Here is a 20,968-nt window from a genome sequence, read left to right as displayed (position 1 = left end):
GAATATTTCCTTTCAAATCACAGTACCATTATTGCACCTAACATAATTATCTATCATTTTTAATATCATCTCATACTGAGTCCATATTTAAATTTCCCATTTGTCCCCCCACATGATTTTATGAATAGTTTGTTCAAACCAGGATTTAATCAAGGGCCATGTATTATATTTGGTGAAGTAACTTCTTTTTAATATGATTCCAATTCTGGGTTTTCCAGGAATCTTTTGGGTCTTTGGGCTATCTATATATGTTTCATTATAATCCTCTCAGTTCTATCTCCTATAGTCCCATTGAACCATCTTTCTAGTTCTGAGCGGTTTTTTTTCCCTCACCTGCAGCATATGGGAAGCTCCTGGGCCAAGGATTGACCCCTTGCCACAGCAGTGACCCGAGCTATTGCAGTAACAATGTCAGATCCTTAACCTGCTGTACTACAAGAGAACTCCCCAGATATGAAGGTCTTTAGATACTGCTTTACCTCTGGCAGAGTATTCAACGAGTACATTCTTTATGAGAATCATAGAAACTTTCCCTCCTCATTGACCTAGTGACTGATTAACTGACTTACAACAAAATCTATAATACTTTTTTGATTGTGGGTGTAGAACTAGAAGTCCTAAGGGAATACTTAATAAAATTTATGGAAGGGGTTTCTCCGGTGTGGTATTCATTTTCTTCATAAGGAAATAAGGTAGAAGATTGTAAATTTCTTCTATTAAATCTGTTCACCATTAACATGATTGTTCTATACCATTAATTCCCAGGTTCTCAGAGTTTCCGTACTTTAGCCCCAGGGAACCTGTGATACAACAAGGATATAAATAAGGACAAACTAGAAAGCTGCTTTTTCCAACAAAATATGGCTACTTTAATACTGCATTAGATCTTCATAAGGCCTTCCAACATTTCACATTTGAAGGACACTGAGATTTTAGTGCCATTTTATGCATTCATATTTAATGATCACTTTATTTTACATTTTCTTACCCTATGAACTCTTTGGAATACCTAGAGTAAAAACACAGTTCATCCCATGGAATCCCAGATATATTTCAACAAAAATAAATAAATTTGATATCTGGATAGAGTATTTTCTACTACAGATAAATATAGTATCTATAACTAGGGACTTGTAATAATAATAAACTTCTAGTCTATAATAAGTTGGCAATCAGTCAGAAGTATCTGTAAGTCTGTTATTTTGTTAGTGAGGCTTACTTTGGGTAAGATTTGCAGAAAGGATATTTATGCTTTTTGGTACCCATATCATATCATTTGCCATTATTGTCTCAGGACCAAGACCAACAAGGAAGAAGTCCATGTTAAGACAAATAGGATTACCTAAGAAAGGTAATCTCTAGTTTCTTCATAGGTTGTGCCAATTTCCTTAGGAATTTACTGAAATCTAACTTGTATGTGAAAATCTTTCGTCCTTTGAAACTCCAGAGATTTATGAGCTATGCGCTTTTGTTTGACCAAAAGAAACATTGTCTAGTACTATATTTCTGTTCTAACTCCTGTCTCTAGACTTCCGATAGAGTCAGGGGCAAATCTTCTGTTTGGTTGAACATTTTGGTGACTCTGTACATCAAATCATATTTCTAAAACTGGGCAAAGTATTCTCTGTTTACTAACTTTATGATTCCATTTCCATAGACTTTTTATTAGGCTTTCTGTCATCACAGAGTCATAGAGGATGTGTCAAATTGACTTTTTTTTCCTATTTTTATGCTTTTTTCCCTCTTTATTCCTGATTAATATAGTAAACTATCAATCAGCTTCACACTTCCCAACTATGATCTATGGTTTTGATTGCACAGCCTCTCATGACATTTTCTCTGACAACAGATACCAATTGACTTCCTATTGTTGGAAAGTCCTCTTATCATTCCTGGTTTTGTGGTTTACTATTCCTAAACTATGGACTAGTACCTTTGCTCTTTCTTCCATTTTGGCAAAGCAATCAAGTTTAGCACTTATTAGTTATTTGTTGTAATAGCACTTTCCATGAACCCTTGATTAAACTGTTCTTCCCTCATCTGTGCATTGGCAACAAATACATACACCCCCACTTTCTGCTATCACGTATATTCCCTTTCTACATGTAATTTCATCTAATCTTGTACAGCTAAACTGGGCAGATCATCTTGGCAAATCCACATTGAGCAAATGAGCCTATAAAGATCTGTGCTTTTCATCAGCCTAACTAGATGAGCATCTGAAAACAGCAGGAGAGCAGATATGCTAGTGAGAGAGCAGATATTTTCAGGGCCATTCCTGTGGTTCTAAATAGTGAGAAGACTTTTTATCCAGATAGGAAATTTTGAAAGTATAAAAATGGGTTGTAAATAAATCCACACTTTCCTAGAAACAGACCCACTTAGATCTGTTCTACTTCTCAAGTTATCCATGTGATCATGAATATTAGTCATATATATAACTCTCTATCCAAGATCTAGCTATTCTGGGGGTTTTTTGTTTTTTTTGTTTTGTTTTGTTTTTTTGTTTTTGGGGTTTTTTTTTTTTGCCTTTTTAGGGCTGCACCCATAGCATATGGAGGTTCCCAGGCTAGAGGTCGAATTGGAGCTGTAGCCACTGGCCTATGCCACAGCCACAGCCACAGCCACAGCCACGCCAGATCCAAGCCACGTCTGCAACCTATGCCACTGCTCACGGCAATGCCGGATCCTTAACCCACTGAGCGAGGCCAGAGATCAAACCTGCATCCTCATGGATATTAGCCAGATTCATTTCCACTGAGCCATAACAGGAACTCCAGCTATTCTGTTTTATTTTAATGATTCTCCTCCACTTCTCTAATACTTCCTGCTTGCTTTAGAGTAAGGTAAACTTCTGATTCCTTGTTCCTTGTCTAGATTACTTCACTTTTAGATCTTTCATTAAATAATGACATCTGCCTAGTTATTTCACCACTGTGACTACCTGTGATCATCCCTTTCCCATATCGATCTTTATATCCTCTTGGTTTTAAAGTATCGGCATCTCTCTGGGTTATGTTCATAACCATAATCCAGAGGTTGGCTTTTAATTGTTTGCTTTTTTACTTTACATTTAGAGATTGGTTTGTATTTGTTTTGCTTTTTTTACTTTACACTTAGAAGTTAGAGTGAAAAGTAGTTTAGAAGGAGACACATTTTAAGATAAGTACTAAGTCCATGTTAAAGAAATGTTTGTCCACTTTTTTCTTTGAGATGATAGTGAAAATTCACTTAAGTAAAAATTCACTTAGGAGATATATATATATATCTATATATATATATCTATATATATATATATATCTATAATATATCTATATATATATCTATATATATAATCTATATATATATCTATATATATATCTATATATATATATCTATATATATATCTATATATATATCTATATATATATCTATATATATATCTATATATATATCTATATATATATCTATATATATATCTATATATATATCTATATATCTATATATATATATCTATATATATATCTATATATATATTTTTTTTTTTTTTGTCTTTTTGCCATTTCTTGGGCCACTCCCGCGGCACATGGAGGTTCCCAGGCTAGGGGTCGAATTGGAGCTGTAGCCGACGGCCTACGCCAGAGCCACAGCAACGCAGGATCAGAGCCATGTCTGTGACCTACACCACAGCTCACGGCAACGCTGGATCGTTACCACTGAGCAAGGCCAGGGATCGAACCTGTAACCTCATGGTTCCTAGTCGGATTCGTTAACCACTGCGCCAAGACGGGACCTCCTTAAGATATTTTTAAAGTGTGGTTGATACATCAAAAATTATCACTTTTTTCCTAAATTTTTTAAAACGTGGGAAGGGGAGAGAAATATGGTAACAGTAAGAGAAGTGATTCTATAGTACAAGCAGAAAGCTCCATCTTTTATTAAAAATAAGGGGCAGGAAAAGAAGATAGATACAGAAAGTACAACAGATTTAGGGGCTATTCATGTGTCTTGCATTATACTAAGCACTTTACATTCATTATATCATTTAATTTTCACAACTCCTCAGTGAGGTGTGGATATTATTACTCCCACTTGACATCTGAGAGAACGGGCTTAAAGCCCTAAGTAACTTGCCCAAGACCATGCAGCTTGATTTATCACAGGATACTGAAAATTGAATATGGTTCCCTCTGCTATACAGTAGGACCTTGTTGTGTATCAGTTCTATATATAACAGTTTGCACCTGCTAACCCCATCTCCCAATACACCCCTCTTCCCCACTGCCTTGGCAATCATAAGTCTGTGAGTCTGTTTCAGACATAGTTTCATTTGTGTCATATTTTAGATTCCACATGTAAGTGATATCATACGGTATTCGTCTTTCTTTTTCTCTCCAGTCTGACTTTTAACTACGCAGTTTCAACAACTCTACCTCTCTGGGTGGATGAGAAAGATATTTGTAGATGAGATTGATGTTTGTTAGTGGGAGTAAAGTTCCTCCTTCAATTATAAAATATCTTAGAAATTCTTTGCTATCACTGCCTCTTTCACTTTATAAGAAAACTAAGGTTCAAAGACTTTAAATCATTAGAATCCAAGTTAATTAACCAAAAATATTGGGGCAATGATTTCCTCTGGCTTCCTTATTTTTATTTTTTATTTTTGGCCATGTTCTTTGCTTATAGGAATCAAACCTGAGCCACATCGGTGACAATGCTAAGTCCTTAACCACTAGGCCACAAGAGAACTACTTTCTTCTGTATTTTAAAGGCTAGAATTACTTAATTTTTGTATTACATTATCAGCTTTTCTTCTATTTTATTAATTTACAAATTGTGATAATATTGTATATATTGTTAATACAAGTAACTTATACCATACATAGAATTATCAGGGTATTTTAGATAGAATATGCTTTCATTCAGTCCTCTTTTGTGATCTAATTGCCCACTTTAAAAAATTATAAAAAATTATCAAAATGGGGATATCCTATTGTTAAGAACCCGGCATAGTGTCCATGAGGATATGGATTCAATCACTGGCTTACTCAGTGGGTTAAGAATCCAGCATTGCTGCGGGTTGCATCATAGGTCACAGATGCAGCTTGGATCCAGTGTGGCCATGGCTGTGGCGTAGGCCTCCACCTGCAGCTCTAATTTGACCCCTAGCCTGGGAACTTCCATATGCCACAAGTACAGCCACAAAAAGAAAAAAATATATATATCAAAGTGGATTAAGGACCTGCTATAAGACTGGATACTATAAAACCCTTAGAGGAAAACCTAGACCGAACACTCTCTGACATAAACAGCAGCAATATCTTTTCAGATATACCTCCTAGAGTAATGAAAGTGAAGTAAAAATAAACAAATGGGACTAATTAAACTAAAAGTTTTTGCACAGCAAAGGAAAACAGAATGGGAGAATAAAATTTGCAAATGAAGCAACTGACAAGTGATCAATCTCCAAAATATGCAAATACCTCATTCAGCTCAATATCACAAAAACAAGCAAATCAATCAAAAGATGAGCATAAGTTGTAAATAGACATTTCTCCAAAGAAGGCATACATACAGCCAAAAAAAACAGAAGAAAAGATGCTCAGCATCATAAAATATTAGAGAAATGCAAATCAAAACTACTATGAGGTACCACCTCACACCAGCCAGAATGAACATCATCAAAAATTTACCAACAATGTATACTTGAGAGGGTGTGGAGCAAAGGGAACCTTCTTACATTTTGGTGGGAATGTAAATTGGTACAACCACTATAGAAAACAATGTGGAGATTGCTCAGAAAACTAAAAACAGAACTACCATATGATTGAGCAGTCCCACTCCTGGGCATCTATCTGGAGAAAACTATAATTAGAAAAGATACATGCACGCCAATGTTCATTACAGTACTATTTACCATAGCCAAGACATGGAAGCAGCCTAAATATCTATCAACAGAGGAATGGATAAAGAAGATGTGGTACATATATACAATGGAATATTACTCAACCATAAAAAAGCATGAAATAATGCCATTTGCAGCAACATGGATGGACCTAGAGATTATCATACTAAGTGAAGTTAGACAGTAAAAGACAAACATCATATGATATCATTTGTATGTAGACTCTAAAAAAAGGACACAAATGAACTTATTTGAAGAACAGAAACAGATGCACAGACTTTGAAAACAAACTTACAGTTACCAAAGGGGATAGGTAGAGGTGGGGAGGAATGGACTGGGGGTTTGGTATTGGCATATGCACACTGAGGTATATGAAATGATTGGCCAATGGGTACCTGCTGTGTAGCTCAGGGAACTCTATCCAATATTTTGTGATAATCTATGTGGGAAAAGAATGAAAGAGAATAGATGTGGTGTGTATAACTGAATCACTTTGTTCTACAGGAGAAATTGTCACAACATTGTAAATCAACTATACTTCAATAAAACTTTACAAAATGGAAAAAATAAAAAATAAAAGAATCAGGAGTTCCCATCATGGCTCAGCAGAAACAAATCATGAGGATTCAGGTTTGATCCCTGGCCTTGCTCACTGGGTTAAGGATCTGGTGTTGCTGTGAGCTGTGGTGTAGGTGGCAGACATGGCTCGGATCTGGCATTGCTGTGGCTGTGGCATAGGCCAGCAGCTACAGCTGCTATTTGATCTCTAGCCTGGGAACTTCCATATACCACAAGTGCAGCCCTAAAAAAAGACCAAAAAATTTAAAAATAAAAAATAAAAGATTCAGGAAAAAATTTATTAATGTTATCTGGGTTTTTTTTATGGCTGTACCTGCAGCATATGGAAGTTCCTGGGCTAAGGGTCAAATCCGAGCTTCAGTTGCAGGCCTACACCGCAGCCATGGCAGCACCAGATCTGAGCTACATCTGTGACCTGTGCTGTAGCCTGTGGCAATGCCAGATCCTTAAATCACTAAGTGAAATCAGGGATAGAACCCACATCCTTATGGACACTGTTGGGCTCTTAAATTTCTGAGCCACAACAGGAGCTCCTTGTTTCTTTATTTTTATATAATAAATGACATATTTTATACATTAATAAATAATTTATGAACTTAGTATATGCAATCCGTGTTATTTTTATGAAATTAATATTTTAGTGACTAGCAAGTGAGATCAGGAAGAAGATTTAAGGCTGAGAAAAGAAAGCTTTGACTAGGTAGTGTAACAGGAGTGTTGGGATACAAAAATAATCTTTTTTATAATTTTTTTTCTTTTTAGGGCCTCACCCACAGCATATGGAGGTTCCCAGGCTAGGGGCAAATCAGAGCTACAGCTGCTGGCCTACACCACAGCCACAGCAACACAGGATCTGAGCCGCATCTGCTACCTACACCACAGCTCATCGCAATGCCAGATCCTTAACCCACTGAGTGAGGCTGGGGGTTGAACCCGTGTCCTCATGGATACTAGTGGGGTTCATTAACCGCTGAGCACAGTGGAAGCTCCTGTTATTATTTTTAATGGGCACACCTGCAGCATGTGGACGTTTCTGGGCCAGGGACCAAATCCTATGCCACAGATGCAGTACTGCTGGATCCTTAACCCACTGTGCTGGGCTAGAGATTGAACCCATGCTGCCACAGAGACACCACTGGATCTTTAACCAGCTGCACCACAGTGGGAGTTCCCCAAAAACAAATATGCTTGATGGTGATTTAATTGTAGACACTCAGAAACAAATGGGCCTACTTTGTTCAGTAATATGCTAATACATGATTTGCTCTCTTATACCGCAGTTATGTCAAGAAACTGTTGAGTAATAACCAGTATTGTTGACAATGGACAATTTATAGGCCTGTTTTTGAAAATTGTCAAGATCTAAAGGAGGGGGAAATTGAGGCTGATGGTCCATGAGAAAACAGATCAGCTATACCAAGAAATGATACCCTTTTAGTTAAAACTTACAAATAATCATATGCTATGGATAATAATAGCTTTCAATAGGAGTTCCCATTGTGGATCAGCAGGTTAAGAATCCAGTTTGTATCCATGAGGATGCAGGTTTGATCCCTGGCCTTGCTCAGTGGGTTGAGGATCTGACATTGCTGCGAGCTGTGGTATAAGTCGCAAACGCAGCTAGGATCTTGCATTGCTGTGGCTGTGGCATAGGCCAGCAGCTGCAGCTCCAATTCAATTTCTGGCCTGGGAACTTCCATATGCTACGTGTATGGCCCTAAAAAGACAAAAAAAAATTAAAAGCTTTCAGTAGAGGCACTCGCAGAATTTATCTGTCCTAAAGTGTCATTTGGAGAATAATTATTAATAATAGTTCCTTCCCAACAAACAACCAATCTAATAGATGATCAACATAAAATAAACTGTAAAACTTAGATATTGTATAATATAGTGTTGAAACTTGTAAGTATAAACAGATGGGTCAGATCTATTCAGTAGAAAGCTAGTTTTTCTCTTAAGTTATCCTAGGACAAGGTAGATCCTACCTGGGTATTAAAAATGTTAGGTAGTAAGGATGCATGGTGAGTAAAACATGTCTGTGGTTCTCAAGGAGCTTGAAATGTTTGAGAGATAGGTAAGTAAACAGACAACTACAATTCAGTATATTAAGAGTTAATGGTCGTGTTAAGTGCAGGATTCTGTGGAAAATGAATACAGGGGCACCTAATACTAGAGTGAGGTGGGATCATTACTATCCATGATTTGAATCCTCAAGTAGTTGGCGTGGTGCTGAGCATATGGTAAGCATTCAGTATTTGATGACTTGGAACATACCTGATAGAAAAAACAAAAACAAAACAAAACATGAGGAGTTCCCTCTGTGGCACAGTAAGTTAAGCCCACTGCAGTGGCTCAGGTCTCTGGAGGCATGGGTTTGATCCCCAGTCCAACACAGTGGGTTAAAGGATCCAGCATTGCCACAGCTATGATGTAGGTTGCAGTTGTAGCTCAAATAAAATTCCTAGCCCAGGAATTTCTGTATGCTGTGGGTGCAGCCATTAAAAAAACGTAAAACAAACACGAGCCTGGACTTAATTTTTGCTGAAAACACTGTCTTTGAAATACCATATGATATCACTTATATCTGGAATCTAATATACAGCACAAATGAAACTTTCTACAGAAAAGAAACTCACGGAATTGGAGAACAGATTTGTGTTGCCAAGGGCGAGGGGGAGGGAGTGGGATGGACTGGGAATTTGGGGTTAATAGATGGAAACTATTGCATTTGGAATGGATAAGCAATGAGATCCTGCTGTATAGCACTGGGAACTATATCCAGTCACTTGTGATAGAGCATGATGGAGGATAATATGAGAAAAATAATGTGTGTGTGTGTGTGTGTGTGTGAGTGACCAGGTCACTTTGCTGTACAGTAGAAAACTGACAGAACACTATAAATCAACTATAATGGAAAAAATAAAAATCATTAAAAAAAAACACTGTCTTTGAACTTTATCCCAAAATGATCTTTTTTCTTTCTTTTCTTTTTCTTTTTCTTTCTTTCTTTTTTTTTTTGTTCGTTTGTTTGTTTTCTTTTTTTAAGGCTACACCTACAACATATGGAAATTCCTGTCCAGGGGTCAGATCAGAGCTGCAGCTGCCAGCCTACACCGCAGCCCTAGCAATGCCAGATCTGAGCCACATCTGCAACCTATACCTCAGCTTGTGGCAACACCGGATCTTTGGCCCACTGAGCAAGGTCAGGGATCAAACCTGCTTCCTCACAGAGACAACATTGGGTCCTTAACTCACCCAGCCACAACAGGATCAATAATAAATTCTCTGGTAGTGACTGTGTCTTAAAATGTTTTTCTTTATGAACAATTTTCATGTCACTGTAGTAATTTCAGTGGCCTTTTAAATTGATCAGTATCTATAGCTGATCCTTGAATATACCTACTACTAGACAACAAAAAAGAATTTTTATTTTAGGAAGAGCTATGTTCCACAGTGCTAGACAGAAGTAAATGTTCAAAAATAATAATTACATCATTTTTTTAAACTTCCAGATTTATTAGTAATTTCTCTGCCATCACCACCAAATTATTTAAAGGAATTTCTTATTATTAAGATTGTGTATAAGTGAGAACACGAAATGTATGATTCTTGTGCAGTAATAAACATTATATTAACCAGTGGGAACTCTGAGCAAGTAAATCCTCAGCAAATCTGAAGAAAAAAATGGCTTACAAACCCTATATGGTATATTCGGGACACTTCACATATAACTGGCGTTAGAACTAGTGCATCTGAACTGTTAGAGATCAATAATAAATTCTCTAGTAGTGACTGTAAATACATTAGGAGTTCATTGATTGACTTAATAAATATTAGGCTAAAGCTTTATGATACACTCTACACTAGGCCCAGAGATAGAGAAATTTAAAAATATAGTCCGAGAACAAGGCAGGAAAACACAATCATTATGCAATGTGATTCAGTGCTACAATAGAAATAAGTACAAAGTAATTTTGGTGTATAAATTAAGAGCAGTTAATGGTGCAGAGAAAGGAAAAATTGGTATGGGTTGGTTAGTTATATACGTTTTTTTTTTTTTTTTAAAAAAACAGGCAATGTGATATTTTATTGTGACTATGCCTTATCTGTTATCTGATGTATATTTTTAGGAACTTGGTTTCTTTTCTATTTTATAAAATGAGATTATAAATCCCCAAAGTCTATTTATAAGTTATAAATTAGACGAGCATGCCAAGAACTCTTCTTTTTACACTGTAGTATACCAATTATGAACTATATTCAAAGCCATGTGGATATAATTCAGGGAGCAAATAGGATTATATACTCTGTCTACTGTTTATTATATTGTGCACATCTAACTAGTAGGAATAATTTTTATGTTTTAAACAGATTATAAAATTTAAATATTAACTAGTTTTAATCGATTTAACAAATTTTTTTTTCTTATTTCTTATCAAGGGTCTACTGTATTTGTTGGTAACAGACCAGGGGTTTCTCACTGAAGAAAAAGTTGTTTGGGAAAGCCTACACAATGTTGATGGTGATGGAAATTTCTGTGACTCAGAATTTCATCTACGGCCTCCTTCAGATCCTGAAACCGTATACAGAGGTCAACAAGATCAGATAGATCAGGTAAATCTGTTGTTTCATCTTCTTCACATTGTTTAAAATGCTTATTCCTTTCAGATGTGAATTTAGCTACCCAAAAGTTTGAACTAAAGATTTGTCCATTAATATACTTGTGAAATTTTCCTGACACTTCCTAAACTGGTAAGTGATCATTCTATATGTACATTAATTATATACTGGTTCAGAAGGCGAGATTATATTGAACTGTGAAGGTCATGGTAAAGAGTTTAAATTTTAATCTAATTGTAGTAGGGAAGATATGCCAAGTGTTAAACATGGAAATGACATGATCTATCTTACCTTTTTTAAGTTGAGGTAACATTAGTTTATAACATTGTTTCGTGTGTGCAATATTATATTTCTACTTCTATAAAAAATATAAAATGCTCATCTTTTTTGTATCGTTCCGATTTAAGTATATGTGCTGCCAAAGCGAGCACTACTTTACCTTTTTAAGAACCTGCTATGTGGAGGATGTATAGGAAGGGCACATGTGTAAAGCAGACTCACAATCCAAGCAAGAGGTGATGACAGTTTAGCCTTGGTGGTAGAGATGAATAGACAAGTACATATTTGAGATCTATCTTGGCTAGTCAAAAAAAAAGTAGAAAAGAGGGAATCTTGAAGATACCATGCACTGGGTAAAGAGTAGGACTCTAATAAGACACAAAAGCCTTAGAGCCCAAAGTAAGGAGGAACGGACAATTTATCATAGGAGCACTACTGAGTAGAATTCTTATTTAGAACTGCGATAGATGAGATTTTTGCCTGCTCTAGGTGAGGAGGCCTGGAGCCACAAGTATGTTTATTACTAGAAGTATAACAGTGATGTGACACTTTCTTCAACTGAGGGGGAAATATGGTATATTAAACAGTTGCCACATGTTTTGCTGATAACACTAAGTGCATAGAGACTATTAATTTAGCCAGTGTTCATTAAGCACTTGTGTTCCTGGCACTATAACTAGGTCCTGGGGACACTAAATCATTCAGTCCTGTCCTCAAGGATTCTGCAGTCTAGTTGGGGAGGCAGGTATTTGACCAACTAATATTTTATATTAAGTTCTATAATGACAATTTGAATAGCAAGTTATAAGTAGACAAAGGAATACTTGATTCCAAAAATGCTAATCTTTCGAGGACTCTTGGCTTTCCTTTGACAGCTATAATTATTGACACACTCACTTTCCTTCAGAAGGTATACAGGGGCATTTTTAAATATTAAGAGAAATGTACAGGATTCTTCTAAATACCCTATATAAAAAATATTGGTGCAAAGGGAATGAAGTAAAGCAATAGTTTGCCACAGTGTAAGATGATGAGAATATTGATATTATCTATAAAGGTATCAAAGAAGGGACTTGGCAAAGAGTGGAGTTTATAGAATTAAGGAGAAAAATTTGAAGGACAAATTCTTTTTTTCTTTTTTTTGCTTTTTAGGGCCACACCCACAGCATATGGAAGTTCCAAGGCTACAGGTCAAATCGCAGCTGCAGCTACCAGCCTATGCCACAGCCACAACACCACCAGATCCCAACCGCATCTGCGACCTACACCACTGCCCACAGCAATGCTGATCCTTGACCCAGTGAGCCAGGCCAGGTATCAAACCTGCATCCTCATCAATACTAGTAGGGTTTGTTTCTACTACGCCACAACAGGAACTCCTGAAAGACAAATTCTTGATGTCAGTAAGATAATCATTATAGATAGTATAAGGTCTTCACAGGCAAAAACCTCTTATATATCTTCTTTGGTTGTTTAAAATTCTCTTACTTTGAGAGTATATCGCTTCATAAAAGTGGATATTAAATGGATGTGTGTATATGTATATAACTGAACACTTTGTTTTACAGAAACGTAAATCAACTATACCTCAATAAAATTATCGCTACATTGTAAATCAACTATACTTCAATAAAACTTTTAAAAATGAGGGAAGAGAGTGGATAAGTTAGATAATGTAACTTTTAACCAAAGATGCATCACTTTCTTTCATAGGAAATAATCTGGGTGTGTGTGTAGGAGGAGGAAGAGTGTGATTAAGTAACTGAATATGATTTTATGATGGGCAGCCATGTTGTCTTTAAAAATCATGTTTTGAAAGAATATTTAGTAGGAATACCCATCGTGGTTCAGCAGTTAACAAACCCAACTAGCATCTATGAGGATACGGGTTCAATCCTTGGCCTTGCTCAGTGAGTTAAGGATCCAGCATTGCTGTGAGCTGTGGTGTAGGTCGCAGACACAGCTCGGATCCAGTGTTGCTGTGGCTGTGGCGAAGGCCAGCAGCTACACCTCTGATTGGAGTCTGTGAATCTCCTTATGCCTCAGGTGTGGCCCTAAAAAGACCAAAAAAAAAAAAAAGTAAATAATTTTGCGAAGTTCTTGTAATTTTATTAAAATAAGACTTTTATGACACTAAATGGAAAAGAAAACATTGTGATAGTTTCAGGGGTTGGGAGATGTGTTTGAATTTGTATCTGAATATAGAAAAAATGAAGTGGACTGTATATTGTTAACAATGGTTGCCTCTCTGTAAAGATATTATGGTTATCCTAACTTTCTTATTTATGCTTTTTTTATTTTGTCTCAATTTTTATAGACATTTTTTAAAGCTTCCTTAAATGCCTTATATACTGCTTCTAGAAAGTATTTCAAATAAATTTTTAAAATATTTATAATAATGGCAGCATCGCTGAAATAAGTTTATAACTCCCAAACAGAAATAAATAACTTGCATTTTTGTATTTAAGCTCTTGTGTGTTTTTTAAAAGCCATTCTCAGAGGCTTGCAGATGAAATCTCTATATTTACACATGCAAGTTCTTGGGTAAATCTCATAGCTAAAGATGGTTATAATGTAATTTCTTAGGACTATCTTATGGCATTATCTCTACAACAAGAACAGCAGAGCCAAGAGATCAATTGGGAACAAATACCTGAAGGAATCAGTGATTTGGAACTAGCAAAGAAACTCCAAGAAGAAGAAGATAGACGAGCTTCTCAATATTATCAGGAACAGGAACAAGCAGCAGCTGCTGCTTCTGTTTCTGCTTCTGTTTCTGCTTCTGCTTCTGCTTCTGCTTCTACTTCTGCTTCTGCACAGGCCCAGGTAAAAACTAGTGTTCTGATTCTTAAATACAATGATCACTCTAGCAATAAAAAAAATTTGTTCTGGGATTAAAACATTTTTAAATTAGATATTGACTCCTCAATTCTGTTAGCATTTTAGCATCCGTGGGTTTTATGACATTGTTCTAAATTTGTGATTATCTTAATATATTTCTCATTTAGTGAAACTTTTTTCTGAGGTTCTGATGGCAAGATTTTTCAAAATTTTTGGAGTTCCTGTCATGGCTCGGGGAAGTGAATCTGACTAGCATCCTTGAGGACACAGGTTTGATCCCTTGCCCCACTTAGTGGGTTAAGGATCTGGCGTTGCCATGAGCTGTGGTGTAGGTCGCAGACGCGAGTCAGATCTAGTGTTGCTGTGGCTGTGGCGTAGGCCAGCAGCTACAGCTCCAATTCAACCCCTAGCCTAGGAACCTCCATATGCCATGGGTGCGGCCCTAAAAAGACAAAAAAAAAAAAAAAAGATTTTTCAAAATGTTTAAGTTCTTAGCAGCTTCAAAGACTACAAACCAATGTGAACAAATCTTTTCTATCAGTTAGAAGGCAGTATGAGGTACTATTGGAAAGAATTTCAATTTTAGAGGCAGATAAATATGGATTTTCATTTCCTGCTTCTATCTCCCCTTACTAGTTGCAACATAGTTTTCTACCTCTCTTAACCTCCTTTTTCCTGTTTGTAAAATAGAAGACAATACTTAACTCTTAGGTATGTGGTTAAAAACAAGTACTATTAGGATTTAATCCAATGTCTAATGTGCTAAGTATTTAATAAAGGTTAGTACCTTTCCACTTCTCACTTTTCCCCATTAAATGTTTTAAGCACTGAAAATGTGACTAAGGAGTTTGTTTGTTAAATCTCATTTCATTAAATGAAAAAAAAAAAATTCCTTCTCTTTTATGTTTAACTGTACCATGATGGAAGTGTTCCTTTCATCTGGGTATATAAGAAAGCATGACGCCCTTTACGGTCTGATGAAACTTTAAATCTATATTTAAAATCTCCATTAAAATAGGTATAACAGTTCTATTTCTAGTTATAATGACTATACCAAGCTTAAAAGTTAAAACCTACTATGTTATGATTAGCTTTTCACTAAAAAAGTCTTCTCCTTTCAGAATATACTTATTTTACACTCTCAGTTGTCAGAATCTCCCCCCCTCCTTTTAAAATCTGTTCGTTATAGTATTTAATGAAATCTTGGAAAATCATTGTAGTTTGCCAAAAGGTGTCACTTTCTTTAGCATTTCCTAAAATTTAGCATAAATATTTCTTGAATTTGAGTTTTCAGTCAAATTGCTTGAAATTCGATTTACTTAGAATAATGGATATGTTAATTATATCTATCCTGAATGGTAGAGACATTTACTCAGATACTGTGTAACATGACAATTCTCTACAGCAATAGCCTTTTTCCATTAATAACTGCTTTCACTATTGTGGATTTTGTTTCTAGATAACCATGCCTAAGAAAAGTTGAGGTAATTTAGAAAAGTTGAGGTAATTTCTTCCTGTTCATTTTTCTTGAAGCAGAGCCAACCAGCACAAGCCTCTCCATCAAGTGGCAGACAATCTGGGAATAGTGAACGTAAACGAAAGGAACCTCGAGAAAAAGATAAAGAAAAAGAAAAGGAAAAAAATAGCTGTGTAATTTTGTAACAAATATTGGATTCTGTTGGAACCATCTATATGTCTTCAGAAACAAAACCACAGGAGGAAAGGAAGAAAAATTGATAAATACCGTCTGTGCCTGATTTCCTAATGGATTTTGTTCATGTTTTTCAGGGGAAAGGTTGTTACTTAGTTACAATCAGACTTTTTCCAAGTCACACAGTACATTCTTTATGAGTTGGAGTTTTATGTTACAAGTTGGAAATGCTGTGTGTTGTCATTAATGAAAAATAATGCACTTGTAGCCAAATAAGCAAATCACAGCAAATTTTGTGTCATAGTGACATTCATAACTCATATCAGTTAGTAAGCTATTTTATCTTCTGTTCTAACAATGAATAGAGGTATTGATTTTGTCTGATTCCTTCCTCAAATCTAAATATTAGCACAATAGTTTCTGAAATTAATTTTTCAATGTTAAAGTATGATCTCATACATGAGAAACCAGAGGTTTAATATAGAGATTTAAAAAGAAAAAAAAAGAGAGAGAGAGAGACAAAGATAACAAGAATATAAATAACCCTCAGTTGTATATTGGACTAGTTCAGCCCTTGAACAGCTTTACCTTTAGGAATGTAAATTTTAGATATATCTTGAGAACTGATTATGGAGCTTGGATTTAATTTAGATAGAAACGATAAAGATTTGTATTTCTTTTCCATTAGCAAAAAAATACATAACACTAATACTCATATCTTATCAAAATTAGATCGTAATGACTTTGTAGTATTGTAAAATTTTGAGGAATTTTGAAATCTTTAATCTAGGTTACTTGGACCACTTGTTACTATTTATTGACAATGTGATGAGTGAGTATAAGGAGGAAACAAACCACAGTGGATGCTGGGCCTTGTAAATATGGAGATGTAGAAAAGGAGATTGTCTACCTTTTTCTAGAATTACCTTGAACCTTAAAATTTAAATCATGTTTATTTTCTAGAAAATTAAGTATACTTATTAATACCAACAAAAAAGCACATTTCTGAAAGGATATTAGAGATAATCTCTGAGTCTAGTGGAAAAGCATTTTAAAAATTTCTTTGAGGATAAAAATTAGAAGGAATTTATGTAAAAAAACAATCAGATTTTTTTTAACTTATGAGAACCAAATAAACCTATAACATCATGTAGTGTTTATAGGATTCAGAAAGAATATTTATTGAACTTTATTATGAGGCAACACATATTTTCCTGTATTTCTGTCATTTGGAAAACTACCCTTAATAGGCCTTTTTATATGCTTTATATTTAAAAGTTTGTTTTAGTCATTTTTTGATAAGACTGTTGCTGCTGCAAGTAGTTATGTGATTACATTCTAAGCCTCAGTAAATTTGTTTATTCAAGAGAATCTTTATCTAACCTGAGCATCCAGGTCTGGGATGACAAAAGACTAAAAAAAAAAAAAAATGTTGTCTCGATTTCTTAAGCTATGTCCTTAACATTCTCCATGTTATATAACTCCAAGACCAGTGATAGGATAAATCTATATGTAAAAAGTAAAAGTCTTATTTATGGAAGAAATTATTCTAAGAGAAATATTCAGGGTCAAGCTGTATCCTTTATGTCCTCCTCTATTACATGTCTGTTTATGTTATATCATTTGTTATTCCTTTAAATTTTGTATGATAGCATGATAAATCACCAGAGAACCTTTTTGGGGTATAAATCTTTCATATAAAATATTTGGTACTCACCAAATATTATCAGTACTCTTGATAATAACCCAGAATATGCATATGTTGCTAAAGTAATCAAATGTACTACAGAATTCTCTATTGGCTCAAACAAGTTGACCTTAGTCCAAGTTTATTCTTGAAATCACTCTATTGGTTGAGGCAAGAAACTCAAACCTCAGGGTTTGTTTTTCCCAGAACAGATAATAGCTATAGTATACTATATTTTATCAAGAAAAAACAATAAATCTTGAGAAATTTTTAAAACCATATTTGAAACATTTTTTCATAATTATATACTTACCTATTTATTGCCCTTGAAAAATATGTGTAGAAGTTATTTTTCTGTTAGTTGTTACTGCTTTCTTAATTTGTTCCAAAGATAACACTGCCATTCTGCATTCCCATTAGAAGAGACAAAACTCAAAACCAGCAATGCTACTATCAGATAAGTAGATATCAATGTATACTTATAAGAAATAACTAAGAAATGTAATGTGTTTGTTAATTCAGCCTTTTTCTATGTAATATTTCCAAGTCAGACTTTCTTACATTCCTAGAATTCAGTTTGATATACCAAGCGTAATAATGATAAAATGTTTGCTTTGAATACTGTGGGGGAAAAATTAAATGTTCAATTCTATTTTTTAAAAAATCTCAGAGATACTGGTTTCCCATCCTTGAAGGTTATAAAGAATTTAGAGCTATTATGTCTTTATTTTCTTATATTTGTTCAAGGCAACAAATTACATATTCAGATATTTCTTTGTTGGTTTGAGTACATTGAAATTTGATAGTGGTATATTAAAGCCTTTCCTTCCCAGTATTTTGTAATGCTTGAAAATTATTAAATGTACACTGCTAGCAGAAATTAGTTCTTAAACCATTTTTTAAGATTTATAGGCTAGATTAGGGGCACATTTGCATCAACCAGTCACTATTAGAGCTAGCAAAAGAGGCAGATGAATGAATGGATATAGTCATTGCACCTTCTTGTACTTTCAAAGCCTATTCCTTAAAGTTAGTAACCAGTCTGCTGATTACTATAATATGGAAAATTATAATTAATAATACAAAAATTTTCTTAATGTCTAATACTATTGAATTGATAATGCTGTGATTTATAATAGGTTATCAATACTTAAAAATACATCTGTGTGTGTGTGGTGTGTGTGTGTGTGTGTGTTTCCGAAGCACAGATCCATGACTTCTATTAGGTTTTCAAAGAAATCTGGCAACTCTCCCTCAAATTAAGAATCACCATTCTAGGAACACATACACCCAGCTATTTGAGGCAGCTAAAATTGGCATTGGCTGCTTCCTACAGCATGGTGGTTCAATGTGTATAGGTAAAGTAACGTATAAATGTTTCAAGGTTTAAAGTTGGTAATTGAATGACACATAGATTTAAGTATATAATTAAGCTCTGGGGTTTTTTGTCTCACATTTCTATTTATTATTTGACTATTTATCCCATATTATATTTTGAATTCTTCCTGAGACTTCTTGATCTTATCTTAATTAAGCAAGTTACTATCAGAGATTAGTTAACTGAATACAACATTAACCATTTTTTACTTTCACAAAACCTTAACATTTTGTTTTCAATGAATCACCAACTCTGTTCACTAAGAGACAGAGATCTGGAGAGGAAAGAGGACTAGAAGTCAAATAGATATTTAAGGAAAGAATTATATTAATGTTGGCATATAAATCAGGTATTTGTAAAATCCTGCTGGAGAGAAATATCAAGGCAAGAATTTCTAGAACTGTCCTAAATCTCATTTATTTAAAGAAAAAATTTTTTAGAGCAAAAAGCAAATCGATTGCATTTCACTTAACTTTCCTATTCAGTGTAGTTATTTAAAAACATGTGGTGCAGTGGGTTAAGGATGCAGCCTTGTCACTGCAGTGGCTCAGGTCACTGCTGTGGCGCTAGTTCTGTTCCTGGCCCAGGAACATCCACATGCCCCAGGTACAGCCTAAATAAATAAATAAATAAATAAAAATATGAGGGAAAGCCTATCGCTTTTACCTATCACAGAATACTTGGGCATAAATTTAAACTATGATAGTAAATTTATGAATATTTGATAAAAAGATGGAGGCATTAAAGATGATATATTACTTGTATTTTAATGAATAAGAAATATGAAATTCTTAATCATTTTGTCTAAAAACCTGGCTTTTATCTTGCCATGGGCAAACTTTCTGTGCCTCAATTTACTCTTAAATATCCAAAGGATTCTCATTGTTAGTGCTTTACATTTTGAATAATGGGCATAGTATATAAGCACAGACTATTACTGAAATAATCATTAAATATTACACATCTTTGAACTTAAATGTGTAGGTTTTTTTCCCCAATGACAATATTTCTAAAGCCAGTTATTTTTTAATGCTTTCAAAGTTTATTAAATTATTCTCTTTGAGTATGGCGTCATTTCTTCCCAAATTGTATTTTACAATTGCTCTTGTGTTCTGTGGGCAAGAGGATCAAAACCAAGAATGTTTTGGGAGAATAAAAGCATTAAAAATGATTTTTTTTTCAGTGTCTTTCATATATCTAAATACTTAGATTTTCTTTGCCTCTTCCTTCATGGAACAAAGTACAATGGTATCAGGTTACTGATATGTAAACTTTCTTGCATGGGTGGAATTCATTTACATCTCTTAAGTACTGTCCTTTTTAGGGCTGTTTAAATTATTTGTTTTTTAAGTGTTAAAATGTCATTTGATAATGCACAGTTAAGTTTCTTTTTGAACGTGATTGGAAATGGTAAAAGAATTCATTGGAATCAGAGTTCTTAGGTCCTCTGGTAATTGTCTTTTTTTTTTTTTTTTTAACTGATGTCCAACACTTCTAAAGCTATTGAAAAAACATGAAAAAAATGTGGTCACTCTTTTCGAGTGACACTTTAAAAGAAACTAAAATTATAATCAAAGGGTTCTTGAACAAAATATATTGCAAAATAGAGATAATGGAGTTTGAGGGACAAATTGCAGGATCCTGGTAAGTTTAACTTATTTTGAAGATTTATCTAAATCTTAACACATGCATGTTCGCTTACTTAATCCCATTGTTTCTCCCTTTTGAAATTAGAGTTCAATAAATCATGATGGGTATATGTATATTTACATGAAGGATTCCCCTTTCTGATATCACTTTTCTGATTTCAAAAAAATTTAACTTAAACAGGGTAAAAGTCTTCAACTATTGCCTCAAGTTTAGCTTCATCCTGTTGAACCAAGAAAGGGTGAGGTTTAGATTTGTCTGCCTATGATAGCTAATTTTTAGGGCATGGTACTATCCCAGATAAGGTGTTGAAATACCTGGGCAGAAACATAAAGCCTTGCTTTAAACCACAGTAGACTTAAAGAACAAAAAGTTGCATTATTATCTACTTCATCTGATGTT

General features: G+C 34.7%; 1 protein-coding gene across 2 annotated transcripts in view; it reads left to right on the top strand.

The window, feature by feature from the left end:
• Window positions 1-20,090, top strand: part of MINDY2 (MINDY lysine 48 deubiquitinase 2) — an 83,867-nt gene extending 63,777 nt beyond the window's left edge. The window contains exons 7-9 of one of the 2 annotated variants that reach the window (XM_047766250.1): window positions 10,904-11,077; window positions 13,949-14,188; window positions 15,740-20,090. In XM_047766250.1, coding sequence (XP_047622206.1) covers window positions 10,904-11,077; window positions 13,949-14,188; window positions 15,740-15,865 — 540 coding nt within the window. In that variant the 3' untranslated portion in view covers window positions 15,866-20,090. Of the gene's footprint in view, window positions 1-10,903; window positions 11,078-13,948; window positions 14,189-15,736 lie in introns of both variants that reach the window. The other variant, XM_047766249.1, reaches the window with a different exon arrangement.
• The last annotated feature ends 878 nt before the right edge of the window (window positions 20,091-20,968 follow it).

This window comes from Phacochoerus africanus, chromosome 2 (genome assembly GCF_016906955.1).
Source record: "Phacochoerus africanus isolate WHEZ1 chromosome 2, ROS_Pafr_v1, whole genome shotgun sequence".
Taxonomy (NCBI): Eukaryota; Metazoa; Chordata; class Mammalia; order Artiodactyla; family Suidae; genus Phacochoerus; species Phacochoerus africanus.
The sequence above is the reverse complement of the archived record's forward strand: the minus strand, read 5'-3'. Positions and strand labels throughout refer to the sequence as shown.